Genomic DNA, 26929 nt, shown 5'->3' with positions numbered 1-26929 from the left:
GCTCGGGTTTAGAGCTCAGGGTTGGAGCTTGGGGTTGGGGCTCTGGGTGAGCTCCGGGTCTGGGGTCAGCTCCAGGGTCAGGGTCTTGGTGGTCAGCTCTGGGGTTGGGGCTTGGTGTTGGGTCTTGGAGTGAACTCTGGGGTCGAGGGTCCAGGGTCAAGGGTCCAGGTCCAGATCCTGTGCTTGTGGTCGATTCTGGGTCCGCGACTCGGGGTCGGGTTTGATTCTGGAGCTCGGCCTGAGGTCTGGATCTGGGAGTTGGTCCCGGGTCCGGGTCCAGGTCCGGGGCTCCGGGTCAGGTCTGGGTCTGGGGCTCAGGGTCTGGTCTGGGTCCACGTCTCAGGGTTGAGTCCATGTCCGGGTCCGGGGCTCAGGTTTGGGTCTGGGTCTAGGGCTTTGGGTTGGGTCTGGGTTTGGGTCCTGGGCTCGAGGTTGGGTCTGGCACTGGGGCTCAAGGCTGGGATTTGGGGATGGGGCCTGGGCTCCAGGGCCAAGTGTCCGGTACGAGGGTCTGGGTTTGTGTCTCATAATTAACTGCAGGTCTGGGGTCTGTTCCAGGGGTCAGGGATTGGGGTCTGTTTCGAGGTCAGGGGTCAGGGTCAGCTCCAGGGTCGGCAGCTTGGGCCAGGGACTCAGCGTTGGGGCTCGGGGCCAAGGCTCAGGGTTGGGATTTGGGGTCATGGCTCTGGGTCCAGGGTCCATTCTGGGTGTCAGGGGCTCAGGATCAGCTCTGGGGTGCGGTCTCCGGGGTCAAGGTTCTGGGGTTGGGGCTTGGGGCTGGGGCTCAGGGTCAGCTCCAGGTCTGGGCCCAAGGTCTGTTTTGGGATTTGGGGTCAGCTCCAGAGTTAGGGCTTGGGGTCAGTTCCAGGTCCAGGGCTTGGGGTCATCTCCAGGGTGGGGTCTCCAGGGTTGAGGGTCCGGGGCTGGGGCTCAGGTATGGGTCAGGGTTGGGGCTCGGGTTTGGGGCACAGAGTTAGCTCCAGGTCCCGGCCAAGGTCAGTTTCGGGGCTTGGGGTCAGCTCCAGGGTCAGGACCTGGGGTCAGCTCTGGGTCCGGGTCTTTGGGTCAGGTCCGGGTCTGGAGCTCGGGGTTAGCTCCAGGTCCGGGGTCAGCTTCGGGGTGGGGGCTCCACAGTTGAGTGTCTGGGGCTGGGGCTCAGGGCTGGGGCTCAGGGCTGGGGCTCGGGGTCTGGTCCAGGTCTGCATCTCAGGGTCGGGTCTGGGTCCAGGTCCGGGGCTCAGGTTCGAGTCTGGGTCTGGGTCCGCATCTCAGGGTTGGGTCTGGGTCAGGGTCCTGGGTCTGGGGTTAAGGGTCTGGGGTCTCAGGGCTGGGTCTCGGGGTTGGGTCAGGTCCAGGTCCATGTCTTGGGGTCAGGTCCTGGGTGGGGGTTCCTTGGTCGGGTCCAGGTTGGGGGCTCCAGGTTCGAAGGTCCAGGATTGAGGGTCCAGGTTTGGGGCTCGGTGTTAAGGCTCAGGGTTGGGGCTTGGGTTTAGAGCTCAGGGTTGGAGCTCACGTTTGGGGCTCGGGGTCAGTTCTGGGTCCGGGGTGATCTCCGGAGTCAGGGGCTCGGGGTCAGCTCCAGGGTAGGAGCTTGGGGTTGGGGCTTGGGGCAAACTCTGGGGCCGAGGGTCCAGGGTCAAGGGTCCAGGGCTTGGGCCCAGGTCCAGGTCCTGTGCTCGGGGTCGAGTCCGAGTCCGGGACTTGGGGTCGGGTCCAGGTCTGAGGCTCAGGCTGAGGTCCAGGACCGGGGGTAGGGCTGTGGTCTGAATCCAGGGGTTGGGCCCGGGTCTGGGTCTGGGTCCAGGGCTCAGAGCTGGGTCTGGGTCTGGGACGTGGGGTCTGGTCCGCGTCTGCACCTCAGGGTTTGGTCTGGGTTCAGGTCTGGGGCTCGAGGTCAGGTCCGTGTCTGGGGCTCGGGGCTGGGGCTCGAGGCTGAGATTCAAGGATGGGGCTCAGGGTCCAGAGTCCAGGGTCCAGGGTCTGGGTTCAAGGGTCTGGGGTTGGGCCTCAGGGTTAGCTGCAGGCCCTGGGTCTGTTCCAGGGGTCGGGATCCGTTCTGGGGGTCAGGGGTCGGGGTCAGCTCTGGGGTCAGGGTCAGCTCCAAGGTCAGCTGCTCAGGGTCGGGGATTCGGGGTCAGGGCTCGGGTCAAGGCTTGGGATTGGGATTCAGGGTTGGGGCTCCGGGTCCAGTGTCCATTCCGGGGGTTGGGGTCTTGGGGTCAGCTCTGGGGTGGGGGCTCCGGGGTCGAGTGTCTGGGTTCGAGTGTCCAGGGTCAAGGGTCCGTGGCTGGGGTTCAGGGTTGGGGCTCGCAGCTGGGGCTCAGGGTTAGCTCCAGGGTGGGGGCTCCGGGGTCGAGGGTCCAGGTTTGGGGCTTGGGGTGAGCTCTGGGTCCAGGTCCAGGGTCCATTTTGGGGGTCAGGGACAGCACAGGGGTCAGGGCTCGGGGTCACCTCCGGGTCAGTCCGGGGCTCAGGGTCAGCTCCTGGTCCAAGGCTCGAGGTCAGCTCTGGGATTGGGGCTTCGGGATTGAGGGCGCGGGGTCGAGGGTCCAGGGCTGGGTCTCGGGGCTTGGGCTTGGGGCTGGGGCTTGGGTTTGCGTCAGGGTTGGGGCTTGGGGTCAGCTCTGGGTTCGGGGTCAGCTCTGGGGTCAGTGGCTCAGGGTTGGGGACTCGGGGTCAGGGCTCTGGATCGGTACTTCAGGTCTGGGGTTGGGTCCAGGGGTTGGGGGTTCAGGGTCAGACCCAGGGTCAGGGTCTCGGGGTCAGCTATGGCGTCAGGGCTCGGGGTCAGCTCCGGGTCTGGGGTCAGCGCTGAGGTCAGCGGCTCGGGGTCAGGGACGCAGGATCAGGGCTCGGGATCGGTACTCCAGGTCCGGGGTTGGGTCTGGGGCTTGGGGGCTCAGGGTCTGATCCAGGGTCAGGGTCTCAGGGTCAGCTCTGGCATCAGGGCTGGGGGTCAGCTGGGGGGTGGGGTCTCTAGGGTTGAGGGCCTGGGGTTAAATGTCTGGGGAAGAGGGCCCGGGGTCGAGGGTCCGGGGCTGGGGCTCGTAGTCAAGGCTCTGTGTTCTCTCCAGGTCCGGGGTCTGTTCTGGAGGTTTGGGGTTGGGATCTGTTCTGGTGGTTGGGTGTCAGGGTCAGCTCTGGGGTTGGGGGTCTCGGGATAAGCTCTGGGATCTGGGGCTCGGGTTCTGGAGTTCAGGTCCAGAGTTCATATCCGGAGTTAGCTCTGGGGTTGGGGCTCAGCGTCAGGGCTCAGGTCGGGGCTTAGGGTCAGGGTTCGGGGTCTGAGGCTCAAGGTCCAGGTTATGTGGTCCAGGACTCAGGGTCAGGGTTTGGGGTTAGCTCAGGGTTTCAGCTCTGGGGTTTAGGTCTGCAGTTCAGCTCTGGGGTTAGCTGTGGGGTTAGCTCCATGGTCGGGGCTTTGTTCTGGGGATCGGGGGTTGGGTTCGGGTCTGGGGTTTGGGGGTCAGTGTCAGCTCCGGGGTCAGGGTCAGCTCTGGGGTCAGGAGCTCGGTGTCAGGGATCGGGGTCAGGGCTTGTGGTCAGGGCTCTGAATCTGGGGTCCATTCTGGGGGTTGGGGGCTCAGGGTCAGCTCCAGGGTCAGGGGCTCGGATCAGGGGCCTTATTTCATCTTCGACCTTCCTCGATGTTCTATAACCATCTTTGACTTTCTTTAAACTTTTTCGGCCTTCTTTGACATTCTTCGAACTTCTTAAAACTTCTATCAGATTCTTTGAACTTCTTTGCCCGTTTTTGAACTTCTTCGACCTTCTTCGAACTTCTTTGACCTTCTTTGACCTTCTTCGACCTTCTTCGACCTTCCTCGAACCTTCTTTGAACTTCTTCGAACTTCTTTGAACTTCTTTGACCTTCTTTGAACTTCTTTCACCTTCTTTCACCTTCTCTGACCCTCTTTCTGCCTTTTGAACTTCTTTCACCTTCTCTGACCCTCTCTAACTTCTTTCTGCCTTTACCTTTTTGACCTCCTTTCACTTTCTCTGACCCCTTTTACCTTCTTTTCGTGTTTTGACCCTCTCTAACCCTCTCCGACCCTCCCTCCACCATTTGACCTACCCTGAACTTGCTTTCATTCCTGAACTTCTCAGATATTCTTTTCCCAGACTTTCAGCCACCTCGCCTTCTCCGACCATCTCTGACTACATATTCGCCTGTTGACCTTCTTTCACCTTCTTTCTGCCTTTTGACTTTCTTTCACCTTCTTTCACCTTCTCTGACTCTCTTCACCTTCTTTTTGCTTTTTGACCCTCTCTAACCCTCTCTGACCCTCCCTCCACCATTTGACCTACCCTGAACTTGTTTTTATTCCCAAACTTCTCAGATATTCTTTTCCCAGACTTTCAGCCTCCTCACCTTCTCTGACCCTCTCTGACTACACAGTCGTCTTTTGACCTTCTTCGAACTTCTTTGACCTTCTTTGAACTTCTTTGACATTATTGATTTTCTTTGACCTTCTTTGACCATCTTTGACCTTCTTTGAACTTCTTTGACCTTCTTCGACCTTCTTCAACCTTCTTTCACCTTCTTAGATCTTCTTTGAGCTTTTTCGACTTTGAGTTTCTTCTTTGAGCTTCTTCGACCTTCTTTTAGCTTCTTCTTTGAGCTTCTTCGACCTTCTTTGACCTTCTTTGACCGTCTTCAAACTTCTTCTGCCTTCTTTGACCTTCTTTGACATTATTGATTTTCTGTAACCTTCTTTGACCTTCTTTGACCTTCTTTGATCTTCTTTGAACTTCTTCTACGTTCTTTGACCTTGTTCAACCTTCTTTCACCTTCTTTCACATTCTTTCACCTTCTCTGGCCCTCTTTCTGACTTTTGACCTTCTTTGACCTTCTCTGACCTTCTCTGACCCTCTCTACCGTCTTTTTGCCCTTTGACCCCTTTTGTGCTGAATTGTTCAAGCTACAGGAGTTACATACATTCAAGACATACATAGTCATTAGATTTCCGAGAAGTATTCAACATATTCACAATGTTTCCCATAACTAATTAAAATATGTAAATGTCCCTGATGCATGTGCAATTGTTTCTAATGGTGGTCTTCCAGATGTCTATGGTTGTTGTTGATAGTCTTCCTCACTATGTTCACTGCTTGAATCCACTTCTTGCGTATGCTCAGACCACCATGTTCTTTCTTATCTTGTTGTTTCAACTTAGGCATAAATACTAAGCTAAGTCATTTACACATCCAAGGACATGGGCATAAAATGAGTTCCTAACCTATTCTTTTTCATACTTATCCTCCAGGCCTAGGTTTTGTTGCCTCCTGCCCTGGGATACAATTCTGTGTGGTCTTACAGGTAAAGATGACTAATTAGTGAGTAAGGTAACACTAGAGATACAAGGTTTCTAAACTTCCTTCTATCTAACTAAACATAGTAAATGTTTGGCCTATCTGTTTCATAAAACATTTTGGTTTTGGCTCTATTATTCTATTATGGAGAGAACTATATGTCCTTCTGATTCAGTATCACTAGCCCCTAGACATTGCAGCCATCTCACATGCACACACCAACACTCACCCTAGTATCTGATTTTTTGGGACACACACCATTCCCATCCCAGTGGTTGGTGAGGATAATCTTACTGAAATAAACATTCCCACATTCCATGCACACATATCAATTAGGGTGTCTGACCAGGTTTATTTCTCATTACTGCTGTGGGGGCCCAGGGAGGACAGTCCTGGATGACCCACTCAGAAGTAGCTGATGTTCAAAGTATCCTTGGGCTAAATTAAGGTGACATAACACCAAATGATCTATCAAAATTTTTTATTGATGACAGAAACTATTCTGGCAGAAACTGATTAAACCTTGTTTTTAACTGGAGCTATTTAAACCTTGTTATTTTTAAAAAGGCTGAACTGCCCATAACATACATTGTTGGGGAGAGAGAGAGAGAGAGTTATAAAGAGTTAGAAAGGTAGAAGTAGAGGAAAGGTCCAGATAACCACCCTGGGTTCCAGTGATATCTCTGCTCCAGTTGTTGTTGTGTCTGTGATGGTGGTGGGTGCACATGATTTGTGCACCTCTGATTTGTGCTATTTATGAGTTAATCCCCACCTCCAGCTCTTGCTTTGTATACTAATTATTCCAAGACTGTGTCCCAAGACCTTCTTGAAAGGTTGTTGGTGTGGTGGTTGCTGATGCCTTTTCTCCCGCAGCTACATAAACACCGGTGCCAAGGTGTCTCAGATGCTTACCAGAGATAAGAAAATAGGCTCCAGGAAAGTGGTATTGCACCTGCCCTTGTCATTTATTAACCAGGTATGTGTCTCTCTATAGTTGTGTTTATGGCTTCCTCCTTTTCTCATCATTCATTTTGTTTTCATTGAAAAGGCCCTTGACCACATACTCTTAAAGGAACAGATGTTTTCTCCTTCCATATAATTTTACAGTATTTACTGGATATCAGATCTTACTCTGGTTCTGGTCCAAATGAGCTGAATAGATCTCTTGGCATTTATCTCCAACCCTGTGATATGAAAAACATAAGATTGTGTCAATGTAGGTGTAACAGACATTTTATTGTTACAGCAAGACTGAAATATTCTTTGTACTGCACGATTGTTGGAAATTACAGTTCTTTCACATACAACTTCAGTCAGTTATGAATAACTAGTCCTGTAAAGGTTTGGACAACTCTTTTTTAGTAATAGCCAATATTCCAATATAATTTTGAAAAGAAAAATATATATATATTATGCCATTATTATGATTTAAATAAAAATGTATATTCCTCCACCAAGATCCTTGTATCAGAGCAGAATAGTTTTATGATGTGTTGGGTTTAGTCATCAAAGCACTCCCATGAATAGGAAGGATCCATTCACACACAAAACCAACTCTATAACAGTAAGAATCTGAACTTCCCTTTCACCAGCCATAGAGCCAGTTCTTCAAAATCTTGAAGTCACAGATATGTCTGAATTCTTATGCATGTAGAATTAAATATCTACTAAGGTAATACGGAAATTAATCACTTCATAAGCTTAATATTAATCCTATATATTTCTTAATCTGTATATACTTCTGATACAGAATTCATAATTAAGAATAAAAAAAAATAAAAAAAAAAAAAGTGAAGATGTCCTTGTCATTCTAGGTATATAGGCTGTATATTGTACATTGCCAACCAGCTGATTAACATTGGGAATGCAAGCAGCATGAAGGAATTCATTCTTCTCAGATTCTCAGAAAATAAAGTAATTCAGAAAATATGTTTTGTTATGTTTTTTTTTTTCTTCTCTATGATTATCATGCCAGGAAATCTGCTCATTTTTGTCGGTTTAGTGAGCAGTCAACATCTGAAACTGCACATGTATTTCTTCCTTTCCTACCTGTACTTTGTAGATATTTGTTACACTTCTGTCACAGCTCCCAAAATGACTGCTGACTTCCTCATTGAAAATAAAAAACAGCCCATTTGTGGATTGTATAGCACAGATGTTCAGGGTACATTTCTATAGCTGCACTGAGATCTTCATCCTCACAGTGATGGCCTAAGATTGTTATACTTACAACTGCAGACCCCCTAATTATGACCCTAACCCAAAACCTACGTCACCAAATTGTCCCATCAAAAAGTGCTCACAACAAAAGACTTTTGGTAGACCTGAACTTCCTTGGGCAGTCTTTACACAACCCCCACACACACAACAGGACTCTGCACTGTCTTTCTCTCCAAATCCTAATAACCCTAACCCTAAGCCTAATTATGACTCTAACCCAACACCTATGTCACCAAATTCTCCCGAAACTAACAACAACCCTAACCCTAACCCTATTTATGACTCTCTATATATCCAAGTAAAGGCATATATTTGGAAGAAACCTGTGAATTTAGGGTCTCTGATAGATAGGACTCTGTAAGCAGGCAGCTGTTAATATTCTCTTTGCTACTCAGTTTTTGTTCTTCTGGTAATAAATCCCTGCGCCTGATGCTGTTGAAATTGCAGCCTTGCTACTAAAAAAGGAGAAAAAAAAATCAGAGATTGACATGTGCAGAAATGAAATACGGGATTCATATCTTGGCTTGTCCTATACTTTTGCTTATCAAGGTCTCAGCCCTAGTTCACTCACCTGATGTTTAGTGTAATGCCGTGGGACCTCATGTTGGACCACAACACATTGGAAATGCTGTTGGATTAATGTAAGAAATGAGGCACGCAGTGCTGTGCAGTTTCTTATAGCAGGGCTGAGTGAACAGCTGGAGAAAGGATGTAATGCTTCTTCCAGCTCTGGAGTAATAGCTGGCTGGGAATTTTGATGAAAGTCTTTTCCCCACATGCCAGCTCTGTGGATTTAAAGCTACTTGTGGGAAAAGGTCAGTTTTGAATTACCTATTTATAAAAAAATCTGGGGAAAAGAGGTTTGAAACTACTTTTTGCTCTGATATTTTTGAAATAAAAATTTCCATTTTGGATCAAAATTACTTTCAATCCAGGAATTTACATAAAATGAAACTTTAAAGTATTAAAAAATAATGATGAGAGAATATATTGTTTGGTAGCCCTTAAATTTGTGCAAATTTACGCAGGTTCTTTATTTGCAAAGAATGTTAAAGTTTGCCTACAACTGAAGCAGGAAAGAAATAAAAAAGAAAAAAAGAGAGAGAGAAAAGTCACTATAGTCCTTTGTAAATGAATGAAATTAATGTTGCATAGAAGAAAATGAGCAGAACATCTGATTCTGCAAAAAGCCGCAGCTCCATGAGAGTTCAAGCCATCCCAGCATGTCTCCTGGTTTTCCAGTCCCTCTGCTCACAAGCAGCTGTTTCATTTCCTGTGGTTCAACAAATCCCTAGTCCCAGAGATGATTTCATGATCGGGGTTTAGTTAATGTCTAACCCTGGTTCCTGTTGACAACAAGATAGCTTTATGTTACATGTCAGGCTAGGGAGCACTGAAGAGGGTGCAAATTTATATTAGCTTCCAGACAGGCACTGTGTAAGATTGCCTTTGTGTCTCTGAGAATTGCATCTCTGTGGAGCAGTCACTGGGGCAGTGCTTGTGCCTGATGCTGTAGAGTAAGAAGTCTTTCATGGTGGGACCATAAATGTTGTGACAAAGGTGGAGTACAGTGAGAGAGGTGATATCTTTTATTGGACCTACAGATAAGGTCAGAAAATGAAAGAGTTTTGGCATACACCCACTTCTTGAGGTCTATAAAATATAGCTCTTTACAGCCATAAAAAGTCAAGGGAGAGAAACAAACACCAAGCTACTGCCAATTGCAAGAAGTGATTGGACTGTGAACTTAGTCACATGGTCTAAACTTTTGGGTAGACCTGTGCGGTGCCAGGAGTTGGACTTGATGATCCTCATGGGTCCCTTCCAACTCAGGATATTCTATGATTCTATGATCCAGCAACACAGCTAGCAAGGCTGGGAGAAGGAACTCATCTGGACTGCCCACATGTGAAGGACTTCAGACCTCAACAGCACAGCCTTGACCTGGGCAATGGCCCCTTGCCCTCTCCCAGCACCTTTGGCTCAGGACAGACCCAGCGATGGGACATGAGCTGCCCAGGACTGGTGGTATTGAGTAGATGGAGCTTATGCCCCCATTCCTCCACCTGGAAAATCCCAAATTTCTGCCGTGGGGACCCAAAGCAGAGGCACTGCAGACCTAGGTGTGTAGCCGAGCAACACTCCCTCTTCCTGCTTTGTCCAAGCTCTGCATTTCATGCTGCTAAGTCTGTTGGGATCAAGCACCTTGGCAAAATGCAAAGTGCTGGGAGAGGCTGTTCAAATCAAGGCCTGATCTTGCTGTCCTACAGGAATGAGAAAAGCATGCTGCAGGCAGCAGCAACACAGTCACAACCCATGGCCAGGTGTTTCATCCAGCCTCCACTGGGGTCCTGCAGGGCCAGATCATGAATGAGAAATGTGCTCTTCACACATGGAGATAGTGCTTCAGTTCTCTGCTCAGCTGCACAAAGTGGGGTCTTGCCTCCTGACTGGGGGCTCTCTAGAGTTACTGCACAACATGGAAAACTTCTCCAAAAGCTACAGGCGTTCCCCAAGGGTCTCTCACTGTGCAGAAGGCCATGGCTGTGGATGTGGCCACTGGATAGGGGTACGCAGATCATCCTGTCATTGTCATGGAGGTGATTTGGGGAAGGTGCCCGCCCACCTCTGCCACACCCTCCTTCCCCATACACACAGCAAAGCTAATGCTACTGTGATGCTGCATGAAGAACATGGAAGTGTACTGCTGAAAAGTACATGTTTTCAGCTAGGAACAGACATTTCTTGGTTTTTCTTTGCTTTGCAGGGGGGAAGATGTTTTGTTAGAAGGTTAGAAGATGTTTTGTTAGAAAGTTTCTTTTGCCTTCTCCCTAGATGCACAGTGCTACTTGCTTTCTAAATGTTGGCAAATTTGTCTGTAACAGTACAGGAACAGAAAAGACCAAATCCTGTCCCCTTCCACTGTGGGATTGTACCTCTCTTGCATACCTCACCCTAAATTTGGAGCAGTGACCTGGAAGTGCATAGATGTGCTGCCCAGTGCTGAAGCATCCCAGAGAGCTCCTCTGAGATTTTTTTCTTTGCAGGCACTACTATCTAGTGCAGTGCACTGTAACTTCATGTTTTTTCCTACAATTTCATTCTGCAATTGCACTCAGTCACTGGAGCTGGTGGAATACTTGGTGCTTAATAAAGTTGCCACTTCACAAAACTATTTATCCTTCTTAACCATTGCCAACAGCTCCCAAAATGGGCGTGATTCCTATAGTCATGGTGATGGGACCCTCGCTGCTGGATTCATTTTTTCTGAAAGGGAATTTGCAAAGTGGTCCTGGCTGCTCTAAAGGGAAGTGATTTCTCTGTCTTCTGGAGCATGACACAGGCAGGCAGGATAGTAGTGAGCAAGGCTGAGGAAAAGGGAAAATCATCCCCTTGCAAGAGGTTTTGTGGGTGAACCACAAACCAAGCAAGTGAAGGGTGTGGACATTTCTCAAGGACCTTTCTCAACAGCACCAAATGAGAGAGACGCTGAGTCAAACCCTTCCACCAGGACAGGCCCCTCTTCAGTGCTAGGTACTCTACCAATTTAATCTTAGATATTCTTGATTTTTTTATGATCTGGTTCATTTTTCATAGTAATTGCTATGTAACAGGTAACAGTGCAGGCATGGTGGTGCAGAAGGTCTCTGCTCCCCAAGGCTCATTTATGGATAAGCTGGAGGAAGGGATACTGGAAGGTGCAGATGGAGTGGTTCCTTAAAGCTAGATAAGATTTTATTTCCTGACAAGGGTCTCAGTGTTGGAGTGGACCATGCCATGACTTTTACTAAGGACCTTTGGAGCTTTGGAGCTTTGCCAGCCGTATCCTGGGATGCATCAAGCACGGCATTGCTAGTCGGTCGAGGGAAGTGATTGTCCTGCTCTACTCTGTGCTGGTGCGGCCTCACCTCGAGTACTGTGTGCAGTTCTGGGCACCACAGTACAAAACGGACATTAAACTGTTGGAGAGTGTCCAGAGGAGGGCGACGAAGATGGTGAAGGGCCTAAAGGGGAAGACATATGAGGAGCGGCTGAGGCCACTTGGCCTATTCAGCCTGGAGAAGAGGAGGCTGAGGGGGGACCTCATCGCAGTCTACAACTTCCTCGCGAGGGGGAGTGGAGAGGTAGGTGACCTATTCTCCGTTATCACCAGTGATAGGACCCGTGGGAACGGTGTTAAGCTGAGGCAGGGGAAGTTTAGGCTAGACATCAGGAAGAGGCTCTTCACTGAAAGGGTGGTTGCACACTGGAACAGGCTCCCCGGTGAAGTAGTCACTGCACCAAGCCTGTCTGAATTTAAGAAGTGATTGCACTGTGCACTTAGTCACATGGTCTAAACTTTTGGGCAGACCTGTGCGGTGCCAGGACTTGGACTTGATGATCCTTATGGGTCCTTTCCAATTCGGGATATTCTATGATTCTATGATTCTATAATATCCGCAGGGGTTACAGGCTAAGCTGGAGAACTTGCCTTTCTTTTGGGGACCAAACTGTGGAGCAGGGCACTGCCAGACTGCTACCTGTTTGCAGTGTCATTCTCTGGGGCAGCCCTCCAACCCTGATGGCTGCTCACGGTTGAGCAGAAGTTTCAAGCAGTGGAAATAAAATGACATTATTCCAAGCAGAGCTGATTTCATGAAAAATGCATTGTCTTTCCACAGCTTCAACAAAAATATATTAGCTGCTGCCAGACTTAATTAGAAGCCATCTATTGTCAAAACTTGGGAAGAACAGGCACAAGAGGAGAGTGAACACAAAAGGTTTGAGATGTATCAGGTCTATGGCAGTGACTGAATTAACTGACTTTAACCATTTGCCTGTAAATGAAAATAGTCATGTCTCCTCCTCCTGAATGTGCACTGGAAAGATTAAATGGAAATACTAAAATGTTTATCTCTTTCTGATCTGGGTTAGGGATCATTGCTTTGCTGTGCTTTTGTTTTGAATGTATAATTTTTGTCCCCAAACATGAGGCAAAGCTATTATTTTATTAGAATTTATGATTAAAACTATTAACCTACCCTAAAAAATAGGGGTAATATTGAGTTTAACAGAAAGTTACATTCAACAAAAATGAAATGTTTCTGTTTAATTTAAAGATACTTTAAATCTTGTTTGTTTGTTTGTTTTTATTATTTTTTTCCAGTATTGCATTCTGGCAGACTTTGAGATGAAAGCAAAAAGCATTGCAATGAGAAAGCAAAACATTTCATTTTATAAGTATGAAGATGAACAGTTTCAACTTTTCTGAAATCTTTCTACCCATTCTTTTTGAGCTGAACTCAGCAAATCAGTTTGGGAAAATCTGAAAATAAACAAATAAATAAACGAGCAAATACGAACTATGGGGATCTTTGAAAGTAATTTACTTCCTTTTCAGGAGAGGACTAAAGCCTTGTTTGCTGAAAGGTGGTTTGTAATAACCACCAAAATGGACTTTGTTGTTGGAGCTCCCAGGCCCATGTAGGAGACCAGCACCTTGGTAGGCATTTTGGAGACCTCTTGGAAAGAGTCAGAAGAGCTGTTGATTGAATCCAGGTGCAGCTACTGTAGAGTTCAGTCAGAACTGGGACTGCTTTGGAAGTGATTCCCCAGACTGCCAGGCACTGGTTCACATCATGGTGCAGTCTTGTAGTACACAAACTGAATTTCCTTCTTATTAAGACAAGCAGGAAGATTTACTATGGGATCTGAGTCCCAGCTCATTTTTGGCCACTAACAAACTTCCAGTAACCTCTCACTTGGCCAAGATCTCAGGCAGACTCTGAGCCATGGCACTGACATTAGTTGTGGTTGCTTTGCTGTTCCATTAAAAGTTGGTTTGTTGCTATACTAAAACATGAATAACTGAGGAAACAAGAATGGGACTTTGTTCCTTACTGACTGATATTAAAACTCTAAATCAGGTTGCCTACAGCCATCTCTCTTACCTTTGCAAATGACAGCAGGGAATTGTCTTCTTTCGCCTCTGACCACAGATGCAAGCAATGCTACTAAAGCACCTGCATTTTTCTGAGCCTGCTGTTTGCAATATTAGACTCAAACAGGATCTTTCAGGAAAAGGACTTGGAGACTCTTCTCCCAGCAGGGACCTCTGATGTAATTCAAACCTGCAGAGAAGGCAGAGTGGACACGTAATTGGGCTGTGCCATCACCTTGCTGTGCTGCCCGGATCTCTTCTAACTGTAAATCAAGTGACAGACTTCTCAGGTGTGGGTATTTGTATTACAGAAATTTGCATTTGGGTGGATTTTCTCTGTCCATAAAACCCTAACCCAGAAATGTTGCTCTTGCTGAGACATGACAGGAAGGAGTGCAGGGAAGGTCATGGGGAAAAGGGGATCATAATCTTCTATTACATTTAGGCTGATCTAATTTTAATTCTTTGTTTCCAAATAAAAAAGAAATCCCAATGTTTTATTTTTGGTTGTACTTCTTGTTGTTGTTACACCATGTTTATGGTAATGTTTTATTTTGTTTTGTTTTCATTTGATTCTTCTGGCAGACTTCTTTGCCCATTGTCCTGGTTCCAGTTAGGACAGAGTTAATTTTCCTCCTAGTAGGTGGTAGGGTGCTATGTTTTGGATTAGGATGAGAAGAGCGCTGATAACATGCTGATTTTTTAATTGTTGCAGAGCAGTGCTTACACCAAGCCAAGGACTTTTCAGCTTCTCGCTCTGTCCTGCCAGCGAGCAGGCTAGGGGGTGCAGCAGGAGCTGGGAGGGGACAGACCCAGGACAGCTGACCCAAACTGGCCAAAGGGGTATTCCATACCATCTGACGTCATGCTAAACAATATATAGGGGTGGCTAGCCGGGGTGGGGGGGCCGGCTGCTCGGGGATAGGCTGGGCATCGGTCAGCGGGTGATGAGCAATTGCATTGTGCATCACTTGTTTCGTACACATTATTATTATTATTATTATTATTATTATTATTATTATTATTTCTCTGTCTTAATAAACTGTCTTTATCTCAACTCACAGGCTTCACTTTCCCGTTTCTCTCCCCCATCCCAGAGAGGGAGGGGGGAGGGTGAGCGAACGGCTGTGTGGTGTTTAGCTGCCGGCCGGGTTAAACCACAACACCTATGTATCACTCAAATAGCTCTGGCTGACCTGAAAATACATTTCCACTGATTGGATAATTCATTTTAAATGCTCTTCCAAATGAGCCACTCTTGTGTCTGCAAACCCAGGACCAGCCTGCTTCACGAGCAAGCCACCACAGCTCACACCCACAGGCAGAGAGTGTTCAGCAGCATTTTTTTTTTCCTGATGCCATTAACCAGGGAAAAGCAACTACTCCTCCATCTTCTGGAGTGAGCTTTCTGTTCCTCCTATAGAGAGGAGACCAGCAAAGACAGCAGGGCTGGAGTCAGAGGGTAGACAGAGGGGAACAATCACCATGGCATGGAGTCAGAGTGGAATGCCAGCAATGGGCTCATCAAGGAGAAAGTGAGTGATGCTGTCTGGTCAGGTCAATGTAAACTTGCAAAACCTTTTGCTGCTGGGTCAGGAAGCCCAGATTGCACAAGCAGAGTTATTAATAATTGACGCCAGAGGGAGTTGTTTTTCACTTCTTTGGGATGTCTGAAATATCAAGCAGGAAAAGTCAACTGCAGATGGAACTGATCATTTCAATTTAGGTCTTAGGTCCTTCTTCTTTTGGTTTTAATTTGTGATGTTTTCTTTTGGTGTTGTAAATTTGGACACAGTATTTGACATGAAGATCTTGGAAAAAATCTATTGAGCCCAGTCTGCATTTTTCCCCAATGAAAACAGGCAACTCTCTGCTTCAGTTTTTCTGAGCCTTTCTTCTCTCTCAAGGTTACATAGGACCTCAGTGAAACTCCCCGTCTTCCTGCTTCTCCCACTGATGGAGAAAGACAAGCACAGCAAGTGCTTGAGCACCTCCTCACTCAGCTCCTGGAGCCCAGCACATGAATGGTCACAATGTGCTCATCAAGGGTCCAGCCCTCTCCAGCACTGCTGTATGATGATGCTTACAGGTGATGAACAGGGCAAGTGTATATGATTTTTCACTACTCCCCAGACACCCACAACATTTCCACTTAGAAGCTTCCTGGGATGGTTTCTGTGTATTTAATAACCATGGGCTTTTCCCATGTCCTCCCCAACACACACAAAACCTCATGCAATCTACATGTATCTCTATACCAACCTTGGATGAATACCTATGATAATTACTGAGCCAACATGCCTCTCTCGGTGAGCTGGATCACAGCCCCATTTTATGAAAGCTCAAGCTAATTTAAAGTACTCTACACTAAGATCAGCTTGCCTTGTGGTTTGGTAGAACCAGGTATTGGGACTTGTGGGTGTGACCCCAGAAGTATCACAGGTGCAAGGATTTTTGCAAGGACTGTACAGAAATGAGTACACTGGAGGGTTGCCTGGGGTGATATCTCTCCACAAGAGCAAATGGCATATGGTAAGGCCCTCTCCTGTCACATACTGGGCAACATGAAGGGAGTCTGGGCAGCTCCACTGAGCAGTAAAGCCTGTATGGCTCAATTCTGCAAAGGGAAAACTGCTCTATGCAGTTATTGCTGTGTCACTTTACACTGACTTAAATTATATCCAAAAGGAATACAGAAATTTAATCTATTCTTCCCTTTCAGAAATGGCAAAGATTTAGGATGACACTTGTATTTTCAGTTCAGGAACAGCTCCTCTCTGGCGTGGAAATAATCTTGCTGAAGAATAAATACTATAATCTGGTACAGTCCCTGTCCCCAGCTGCTTCTCAGACCATTGAATAAACATCAACTAACTCATCCAACACCCCCAAGGAAGGGAAGGGATTAGGCCCCTTCAGCACACCAGGAAGCAGAAACAAATTGATATATGTGCAGGCAGCAGCATAAGAACTGGAAAGCAGCCACTGTGAGCAGACTTCTTCCCTTCCTTATCCATCTCTCATTCCATAACAAGATGTTTAATGATGTCGCAGACTCAGCTGGGCACGTAAATTGGTCCCCACAATATACAGAGGTTTGGGGAGTCTTTTTTTAAGTCAAGCCACCCCCCAGAACCCCATAATGAGGACCACCACTGACTTATGGAAATGGAACAATTTTTGCCAAATGAAGTTGAAACAGGCTTAAAGTAAACACTCCAAGACTGATGTTGTCTTGCATCCATATTGTCCTCCAGTGCATCACCAGAGACCTAACCCAAGCTCCAGAAGCCTCTGGAAAGGCAGAGGCTGAGCACAACTCATGCCATAATCTTGGCACAGCTCCTGGCTCTGTGTTGGTTGGGACAGAGCACCACCATGCTGCTGGCATTGCCAGTGTCACATCCTGGGGCCACCAGCACTAGTGAGGGGAAGTGGATGGGAGAGCAGCAGTGAGAATCACACCTCCATGATAACAGCCCTGGGCAGCCTTATTAATTCACTCTAATTAGTTCAAGCTGGGATTTGATGTTGATACAAGCAAAATTTTTCTGCCTGCTGGCTGAGCAAAGTCAGTTAGGGCTGGGAAATCCTGACATGTCCTTGTGGCACTCAGCAGGGGCTTGAAGCTGGATCTGAAAGCTGCTCATGATTGTGACGTGCCAGAAGCAGAGCCAAGTCCCTCCCTCTCTCTGCTCAAATGATTGAAGCTTTTGTATCAACAGCAGCTTCTCTTTTCCTCTGACAGAACACGTGGCCAGAGTAAGTTCCTCTGATGTTTTGAGTTTCCTATCCAAAGCACTTCCCAAAGCAAATGCTACATCAGCATGGGGGATGTGCTGATATCCTGATGGGAAATATCCCCCTTCAGGACCCCTCATGGGGGTCTCCTTGTGCATTGCTCTCTCCAGTCCCTTTGAATACCCTGGGGATTTTTTTGACCCAACCAGAGAAGCCCAAGGAACAAATCAGCTCATCCTAAAGCAGATCCTTACTAGGGCCTCTGTGGTGTCTGCTGGGAGCTAGGACCCCCAGCTCACATCCCAGCTTTGCTCATTTGGCAATAGGAAAAACAATTGCTTTTAAAATTGTTTTTCTTTTTTTCTCAGTTCAGCCACTTGAGGAAAGACAAATGATGTTGCCATAGTAATAAAAGGCTGGGTTCTTAATTTGTGGGATTCTTTGTCTTAATTATTCTGAATCGTAGTCCTGTGAAAATTTCCTGCTTTGGAGAGTTTGAGTTGGGAGCCATGCCAGCACTGAAGGAGAATTTAAAAATAGAAAAAAGGTGATGAAGATATTTTTGGATTTATATTTATTTTAATTATATTACAATTATATTATATATTTCAGTGAGTTTTCCTTGCCTGTTTCATGTGCCAAGAAGTGTAAATGCCTGGTGCTATCCAGACAGAAGGGCCTGGAATGGCCCCTAAACTTGAATTATTTACGAGTAGTTCAAGGTGCTTTCATAGGCTTTTCAAAGAACAGGCAGAACCAACACCTACAAGTCAAAATAAAATCATGTAAAGCTTAACAGGGAACAAGTATTTGATTTCAGGGGCCATTTAAAAGGGGAGATGCCAGAGGAAAATATTTTTTGTACATTGCATTTTTCATTCCCAAACATCCAAGCACTAGACAGGCTAGAAGCAGCATTGCCTTCATTTTGCGTATAATGTAAAAACATCTCAGCTTGCTCAGCATCACTCAGCATGGCAATGGCATGTGAGGATGGAGCTGGAGGCCCCTGCAATCCCACCAGCTTGCTTTGCACACCAAGCAGGTGCTGCACAAAGCACCACTAATGGGAACATCTCTGAGGCCCAGTAGATAAATACGGCCCTGGAGAGAGCTAATAAATCCAAGTTATTGCAGAGATGCTGGGAATGTCAGAGCAAGTGGGACAGGGTCTGACTGCTGAAAAACACTGCTGCAAATCCAATATTCTGTCTCTGTAATAAAATCTGCAGATGTAACTCAGTTGGTCTGCAAACTCTGGGCTGGCTTGGGCTTGGAGTGATCTCTGTGTGCAGGGGAAGCCTCTTCCCCTGTCACCAGTGAGGTATGGAGGCTGATAGCATTAATAGTGATGAGCTGTTAGGTGCTTTAACATTTCTGCAGGAGGAGGAGGAAGACATCCCAGAAGGTCCTATCTGCAGGGGGATGCCAGACATGTCTGGTTGAGAAATCTTCCCTCAGAGGAAACTGGCAAATGCTGCTTCAACAGCATCTCTGTGAATATAATATTTTTATCGGCACATTTTTTGGGGCAGGGGTAAAAAACCCTTCCTTTAGAAGGTGTTTCACATATGCAGCCATTTGAATGCTTTTGTTTTTTTTTCAAGGAGAGTTTATATTCTTTTTAATGGCTTTCATTTTATACCCTATTGTAAATCCAAGCATAATATTTAATACATTGAAACCCAAACAATTTTTTGATTTTTTAATACATATTAAAAGCTATTCAGCTGAGCCAAAGCTACCTCGGAAGGGATCAGATTTAATTTCAGGGGAAATATCAACATTCCACATTATGTTCCCATTTGGAAAGGAAGACTCATTCAAGTAGCCAAATACTGTCTGCTAAATGGAGCTATGGGTCCCCAGTAGCTTGAAGCTATTGGCAATAAGCAGTTAGGTGACAAGAGGCTCCAAAACGGTTGGGGTAAAGGCTGAGAAATGAAGTGAGACTTACAGGACCACGGTCATCTTGAGCCAATGAAGATGTGGTGAAAGCAGCTTCCCATGAGGCTGAAACCATGCTGAAATACTGATGGGGACATTTTTCCCTTGCTCAATGCAACTGTTCCTGTACAACCAGGATATCTGGATCTGTAGCTGGGCCAGGGAAGGTGAACTGCTCTGCTGCACTGCAGTGCTCTTTGCTTTTCCTTCTTTCTTTTGTATTTTACCCATCGAGTCCAGAGGGAACCATAAAACCAATATTTGACAGCAAACTCTGGTGCTAAAAGGAGGGGTCTTGCCCAGGGCCTGCTGAACCATGCAGGGGAGCAAAGAATCGCTTTTTGTTTTAAAAACAAGCTATTGATCTGTGTGCAAGATCCCTCCTGGCTTTCCCAATGTAAACCATTCACTTGGGACATGCTTCTGGGAGGGCTCAGGTGGGGCTGGGGTCTCTTTTCCCTCCCCAATAAACCCATTTCCCATCTGTTTCAGCGCCGGCAGCCCTCTCGCTGAGCACTGCAGGATTTGCTTGAGACACAAGAGGGCAGGCACAGGCTGTGCAATGAAACAGGATCAGGCTTTGCTCCCCGTGTCCCTCGGCCACCCTAGCCCTGCCACCCCCCCTCCATCACTGCACCCCTACCTCCCTGCTACGTAAGGTTGGAAAAGGGGCTTTTCTAAGGCTCCTACCTTCTGGCCCTGCCTGGCCCTTGTTCCCTGAACCCGTTTGAAGCAGCAAGGTCTGCAAGAGATATTCTGGGGTTGAGCTTGGGCTGTTAGCCTCCAGATGGATGTAGTACCCTGCCCCAGTTGTCCCGAAGGAAGGGTAGCACAGGTATCTTTAGCTGGGGTCTGACACCCTGAAAATTTTAATGGGACTGGCCAGGATGCAGTCTTTACATTGCACGCAGAGAGGCCGCTGATATGGTTGGCAAGAGGTGCCAACACCCCAACCATCCCTTGCAGCCTGTGCCACACATCCTCACCAGTGTCACCCCAAGGCACAGCCCCAGGCATGACCAGAGCTACCTTCCTCAGCTCTAGGAACACCCTGGCCAATGCCAGCACCTGGGGACAACCAGACCCAGGCTGTCAGCAGGGCACCAGGGCCTCATGGTCCAGCCCCAGCCCCACCAGTGATGCAGAAGAGTCATGAGTCTGTGCCAGGGCCATGCAGCACTTCTGGGCACAGTGGTTGTTCCTCCAGACTGCATCCAAAGAACTCTGCGTAGTTAAATAATAAAAGGCAGCAGATGGTATATGGTATGAATTACAGACAACAGTATTGTAAAGGCAGTATGCATGGTGAATAAAAGAAAACATTAATATATCAGGCCAAATAGCGCAGACGGTAGGAGAAGAGAGAGATTTGCAGCTGTGATGGCGATGCCGGGGGAAGGAAGCCTGTTCCTAACAGGGGATTTTTAGGAGGAAAATGATCTTGTCCCTGCCCTGGAGAGATGGTGAGAGGGAGGGGAGGCAGCTCTGGACCTACAGCCCCTCTGCCCTGAGCTGTCTTAGTTCTGGTTCACACCTTGCTTGGATCTGCTCAGTGGTGGATCTGCCCCTCCTGGACAGTACAGGGCAAGATGCAGGATGCTCCTAAGGTTTCAGAGAACCAGCATGGTGCTCTGAAAGACCAAGCAGTACATTCAGCTCACGGCCACAGCACGGGCTTTCTGCTCACAAGTTCTTTGGCATCTCTTTGCCTCAGTTTCCCTGGTGTAAAATGGAGAGACCAGCATTGCCCTGCCTGTGTCAAGCTGCGTAGCTCAGCCTGAGAGATGCTCTGACAGGATGCTTCAGGCTGGGAGATGGCACAGCTGGGATTTGGCTGCCAGGGCCAAATGTGATTTTGGTTGTAGCAAAAGCAGAAACTGCCTCATTTTTGTGGTATCTCAAGGTGAAAAGCATCACGGGAGGACAGGGCAGCTCGTGGTAGTGTTGGCTGATGTCCCTGAAGGGGCTCGGGTGTCCACTGGTGGAGGTAAAGCAGCTGATGGGCCAAGTGTTGTAAAATGTGGGGTTCTTTCAGAGTCTACTCTGATGATAACAGCACAAGACCAAAACTGGGCTCATTTTACCCTGGATAATCTTTGAGTCTGCCCTTGAGACACCTTCACAGGCGGCTGAGAGCCACTGGGTATCACACCACAGACTGTGGCAGGCTCTGTCTGTGCTTTGACCCTCTGTTCCCACCTCATCTGAGCTGGGAATGTCACCTCCTGAGTGCCACCACAGCCCCCGAGATGCTCACCTGCCGTAGTGCTGGATGCTGTATGGAGAGAGAAAGAGTTTTTCTCTTCTGGATCTCTGCAAAAACACAGAAAAATGCTGCTGTGCACAGAGCAAATGTGGAATGGAACTACCCCAGACCCTGCTCAGCCCCAGGGCTGAACCCTGCTCATTCCCATCTCCTACAGTGTGCAGTAAGGCTGCTGTCATGGCTGGAGGCATTGTTGCAGGATTTTGCAGTATCTCTTAGGTAGGAAACTTTTCCCAATTTGCCCCCCTAACATCCCTGTTCCTCCAAACCTACCATCTGAACCCACATCTAGGAGCAGCTTCCTGAACACATCCATCATAACTGCCTTCCAGAGGAAAAAAAAAAAAAAAACATCTGGATGCTGCTGCCTGACTGTCTTCCAAATCCTAAGCTCAGGGTCCACAGGTGCTGCTTGGGACAGCAGCCCTGGTCCTACCAAGACATGGACACTGATGAACCCACCTGTGGGCAGGAGCCGGGGGGAGCACGATTGCAGCCCCTTGAGCCCTGCCCTCCCCGGGATCTCACCCTGCCGCTGGGCTCTGATTGATGCGTGACTCACAGCTCTCGCACTTCGCCTGCCAGGAGTCCTGAAGTGCAGGGAAGCTCTGAGACAGAGGAGAGGTGCTGCAGCTCCTCTCCCCTTCCACCTCTCCCCCTTCCATCCTCTTCTGTCTGATTTTTTTTTTTCGTCTGAGCTGCTGCACAGCAGAGGAGAGGCTTCATGCTATTGCTTTCCACCCTGCTCTGTTCTGCATGTGGATGTGCGTGCATGGAACCGAGCAGCTTTGCCCTCCCTCCCCCCACCCCCCCGGTTTTTTGTTTTTTTTTTTTAACCTTTCCCCTCCCTCTCTTTTTCCTCTCTTACTCCTCTCGCATTTTCCCACTGAATTCGCTGCCCAGCTTTCCCTGAGAGAAACACTTGGAAATAACGCTGGCAGCAGCACGGGGTGGTTTTCTGGGGAGGAGGGGTATTTCTTGGAGCCCTGCCCAAGCCAGAAGGGTGGGGAGGAGAAAAGATGCTCAAATCCAGCAGCATTGTCAGAGCACGGGAAGAATGGCGCGATTGGTCTGAAAGCCCTGCCGTGCCACGAGCCATCAGCTCCGGGTAGTGGCATCCTTGGGCTTTACACACTAGTTAATAGGCTTTGAGCTGCCTCTGCTTGTTTTAAGCTCTCCCTCTTGCTTAATCTCATCTCCGCTCGGGTGCGTGTGCGTGTGCGTGTGTGTGTGTGTGTGTAGGGGGAGGACTTTATTTCCATTGGCTCGGCTTTCGCTTCCCACCCACATCTCTTCCACATCACCTTGGTGTCTCCCTAAATAAAACCAGCCCTTCTTATCACACCGAGGAAATCAAGAGCTAGAGTTTGAATGGATTTTTGTATAAATATTTACCCCTGCAAAGCTACTGCTGAGCTGGTGGGATAAACTCGCAGCAGCTGGCCTGAGACTCGTTTCCTCTCTCTCTCCTAAAAGGGTTTAATTATTATCCAGAGGGGAGGGGAGAGATCTGGATCCCAGTTCCAGCTACAGACTGACCCAAAAAGCAGTGCCAGGATTTCACTAGCTGCTCCTCATGGATCTGAAGGACAGCACCAGCGAGGGCAGCATGGGGAGCATGCAACCTTCCAGTATCCAGATTTTTGCCAACACCTCCACGCTCCATGGGATCCGTCATGTCTTTGTCTACGGGCCAGTGACTATCCGACGCCTGCTCTGGACCTTGGCCTTCGTGGGCTCACTGGGGCTCCTCCTGGTTGAGAGCTCGGACCGAGTGGCTTTCTACTTCTCCTACCAGCATGTGACCAAAGTGGACGAGGTAGTGGCCAACAGCCTGGTCTTCCCCGCTGTCACCATCTGTAACCTCAATGAGTTTCGCTTTTCCCGGCTCACCACCAATGACCTGTACCATGCTGGAGAGCTTCTGGCTCTGCTCGATGTCAACCTGCAGATCCCCAACCCTCACCTGGCTGACCCGGCTGTCTTGGCCATCCTTCAAGAAAAGGCCAACTTTAACCAGTATAAACCAAAAGTTTTCAACATGCAGGAGTTCCTGGCACGGGTTGGCCATGACCTGAAGGATATGATGCTGTACTGCAAATTCAAAGGCCAAGAGTGCAACCATGAGGACTTCAAAACTGTGAGTATGAGCAGATGCTCTGCTTTTCTCTACTCTGGGTGTGTGGATGGTGCTGGTGCAGGACCAAGACAGCAAGGATGTCACTGACCAACCTGCGTCAGCATAGCACAATGAGCAGATAGTGTCTGTCAGGCTCTGGCATGGCAGAGGAGAATCAGGCAGCCTGTTGAGTTGAAGTTTATTTGCTGGAGTCCTTCCTACGCTTCTTCCCAGCATGGCATGGGGTGATGTGGGGGCAAGCAAGGGGTTTGCAGCAGGTCCACCATCCATCTTGCAGGAGGCCTATGGCTCCCAGGGTGCTTGGTGTCAGGCTGGGGCATCACATGGGTCCTGCTGAGCAACAGAGGGGGCTTGTGAGGTCTCTTGCTATGGTCAGTGAATTTTAGCCTGCTGAAGAATGTAGAGAGGGCTGGAAAGAAGCCAGAGAGACTGGAAGGCATTTGAGGATGGTCTGAGCAACGTCCATAAGCCTACTGTATTTCCTTGGGTGTTTGTAGCCTTGCTGAAACTGTGGCTTCCGATCTGACTGGAAGGGGAATTTTTCTGCTTGTTGCTTGTGGCTGTAGTTCATAAATCCTAGTTTGCTGCAGCATGGCCAGCAACCAGGTCCCTTCTTGGTGCTGCTTTAGAAAAAGGGAAACATAATAAAACAAAGAAGAAAAGAAATCAGGCTCTGCTCTGATGCCAGCCTGCTCTCAGGCTGGCAGGGAGGTGGAGAGCACTGGGTAGCCTGAGGATCCTGAAGGCAGCAGACGCTGCTCAGCTTACGGCTTCTGGGTGACACCCTGACAGCAGCGCAGGCTGGCCTGGGCAGCTCAGCTGGCAGGCATTATCAGTGTGAAATAGGAAGAAAAAGTAGGTTGCTTGGAAGAAGGGATCCCACCCGTGCACTGCTGATTGAGAGAGGGGCTACAGAAGGGGCTGCTCCCCCCAAACTGCTGGCTTGAATCCTGCCTCAGCAGAGCTGCAGGCATGAGGGCTGGGATGAGGCTAAGTTGTACTTTGCTCTCAGGCCAAGCTGGCTGGTTCCTTCCCACTGATTCTCGCCGGCATACCCTGGCTGGGGGCTCAGTGACCCTGGAGTCAGCAACGCCGACAGATCACAGCCCGCTGTTTCTCTGGGAGCAATGCTGTTTGTTCTGCTCCATGTCCTGCAGATAGACAGGGGCTGTAACAGGTTTCATGATGTTTGCCAGTAGAATTTTGGTCTGTTTTTAGGAGAAGAGAGTATTTTGTGTCTCTGATGCTTTTGGATCCCCCAGCAAATGAGTCCAACTGATTCATGCTCCAGAGTCACTGCCATCACCTGGACTGTGCTCTTTTTAAATGTCTGAGTAGGAATGTTTTGTTTGATGTCTCAGTTGTTGCCTGTGCATAACCCTGATGCCATACCCATTTTGGACTGGATATCCAGGCAAACTGCTCCTTTTCTTCTGCTTCTTGGGCAGAACTGAGCAGCGGTAGGGTGGTGCAAGTTTTAAGAAGTTATGAAGAAATTCCTTGGGGGAAGAGATTGCTAAAGCAAAGCAATGTGTGACTAAGGCTGGAGAATGGGATAGAAAAGGAAATATATGCACAAAAGCCCAGGGGACAGAAGAGTTGGTAAGTGAAGGCAGATCCCAAAAGATCTTCCCTAACCATAGCAAAGGAGCTGGGAGAGGGATGAATTCTGCCTGTGGGCTTCCCCATAATGCAATAAACATCAGCCAAAAGCAAAAGCCCCAAAGCCAACCAGCAAGAGGCATGTTCAAAACACCTGCAGGACTTGAAAAAGTAGGTCTCATTCTCAGATGAGACAGGTGCTCTTGGTAGCTTCCCTGGGACACAAGAACTGTAATCTCCATGGCCATTTAGTTTTTGAGGTAGCTGCTTCTGAAACAATGGGTTTTATTTCCATAGGTACACAGCAGTTTCCAGAAAGGTTAAACTTTCCCTGGCTGCTAAATAAATCCCTGTTCTCCTAAATCAGGTTAGGGCCACCTAGAAACATATGGGGTGCTATGGGCTGACAACCCTTGTCCTTGTCAAAGCACTGTAGAAATTCAGAAACAGGGCAGTGAAACACTTTAGTCCATTATGCAAAGCAGCTCCTAGATGATCCAGAAGGCATTGTCTTCTACACCTTTCTAACACAGAGAAATGTGTTAGAGGAGATGCTGGAAGCACAGTTAGGTGTTTCTGTCTCACTGACTTGATGTAGTCCCTTAGGTTAGGGAAATCCAGGGAGCAGTACTCAAAAGGGACTCAACAGCCTTGTTTTCCTTCTAGACTTTACCTCTAAGAGACAAAAGACAGCAAAATATGCCTGCTTAAATGCTAAACAGGTCTTTCTAGAGGGAGCATGCTGTTAAGGTCTTTGAACTGCCTCCGTGCTGAATCAGAACCTCCAGTTCTGGAGGAATTTTGTGTTTAATTATCAACAACCTGTTGCAACTTTGTGTACAGACTGTGTGGCAGCTTATCCATTCTGCTGCATTACCAGTTGGAAAGAGGGAAGCATCATCACTGAAGGCTGATTTCTTTCCTCTCAGGAAGCAGAGAGTGGAAATCCCAGAGCAGTTTTGTAATACGTCATTCTGACGAAGAACTTCAGCTCTCTCTTTCTGTACTCCCCAAATTCATGCACCTGGGAGCAGAAGAGGCAGGAGTTTTGCAGTAGGAAGCTGCATCAAAGCAGAAAATTCTGCAATAAGATGTTGCTGAGGAAGTTAGTGCAGTAGTGCCAGCTGGTCACCTGTCCCACTTAGAATATCCATGTGTGCTGTATGCAGTGCTGCATGGGAAAGCAGATGCTGGCATGGCAGTGCCCTGGCACGCTGAAAACTTGAATTTACTTTCCCTCCTCCACTTCCCTGTTCCAGTTCTCCATTGCAGCTTTTTTAACAGGATTTGAGCTGTGCTCTCCTTGCACTCAATGTTCCTTCTCCCCAGATGATGTCTAATGCTTCTCAGACAACAGTTCCCCATATTATGGCCTGCTCAGAGGCATGAGTCCTTTAAGCTTTTCTGCAGAGATACATCCAAAGGGAACAGCAAGGACTTAGCAGAACATGTGCTGATTCCTGAACTGGCATGGCAATGCACTGAGCAGCAGATAAGATAATGCTGACCTCTGCTGCAGGCAAGAACAAGAAATTGGCAGAACGAGCTTTAGCAAACCCATTCCTTTAATGTATTTGGAGGAGGAAAACCTGATAACAGCAGCTGCAGTTGAGGAAATTCCCTCTTTTTTTTTTTTTTTTTTTTTTTTTTTTGTGCATTGCTCCTTCCAGGAGGTCTCCATTGAAAATGACCTCACAGATGGCATCTTTCTGGAGGAGCTGTGCTCATGCTGCTCAACATGACATTAAGGTCTTCCCAACCTACTGCTGCTGAGAGTGAT

The 26929-nt window shown here is 47.9% G+C and overlaps 1 protein-coding gene and 2 long non-coding RNA genes across 5 annotated transcripts in view; 2 read left to right on the top strand and 1 right to left on the bottom strand.

The window, feature by feature from the left end:
- The window catches only part of LOC310885459, a 36237-nt gene extending 28995 nt beyond the window's left edge, over positions 1–7242 (top strand). For 2 of the 3 annotated variants that reach the window (XR_014574813.1, XR_014574814.1), the window contains exons 2-4: positions 5268–5320; positions 6187–6289; positions 7128–7242. This is a non-coding gene — a long non-coding RNA (uncharacterized lncRNA). Of the gene's footprint in view, positions 1–5267 lie in introns of all 3 variants that reach the window. The other variant, XR_014574812.1, reaches the window with a different exon arrangement.
- A 5441-nt stretch (positions 7243–12683) lies between these two features.
- Positions 12684–22107, bottom strand: LOC310885472. Its single transcript, XR_014574828.1, has 3 exons — positions 21970–22107; positions 21399–21454; positions 12684–13643 (listed from the first exon to the last, which is right to left on the bottom strand). It is a non-coding gene; the product is annotated as an uncharacterized lncRNA (long non-coding RNA).
- Positions 22108–22753: 646 nt separating this feature from the next.
- Positions 22754–26929, top strand: part of LOC310885452 (acid-sensing ion channel 2) — a 504402-nt gene continuing 500226 nt past the window's right edge. The window contains exon 1 of the mRNA XM_083808885.1: positions 22754–23547. Within this exon, the coding sequence (XP_083665011.1) occupies positions 22984–23547 (564 nt within the window). The 5' untranslated portion in view covers positions 22754–22983. The remainder of the gene's footprint in view (positions 23548–26929) is intronic.

The sequence above is a fragment of the Anser anser genome, assembly GCF_964211835.1.
Source record: "Anser anser genome assembly, chromosome: 23".
Lineage (NCBI taxonomy): Eukaryota > Metazoa > Chordata > Aves > Anseriformes > Anatidae > Anser > Anser anser.
This window is presented reverse-complemented; position numbering and strand designations above follow the sequence as displayed.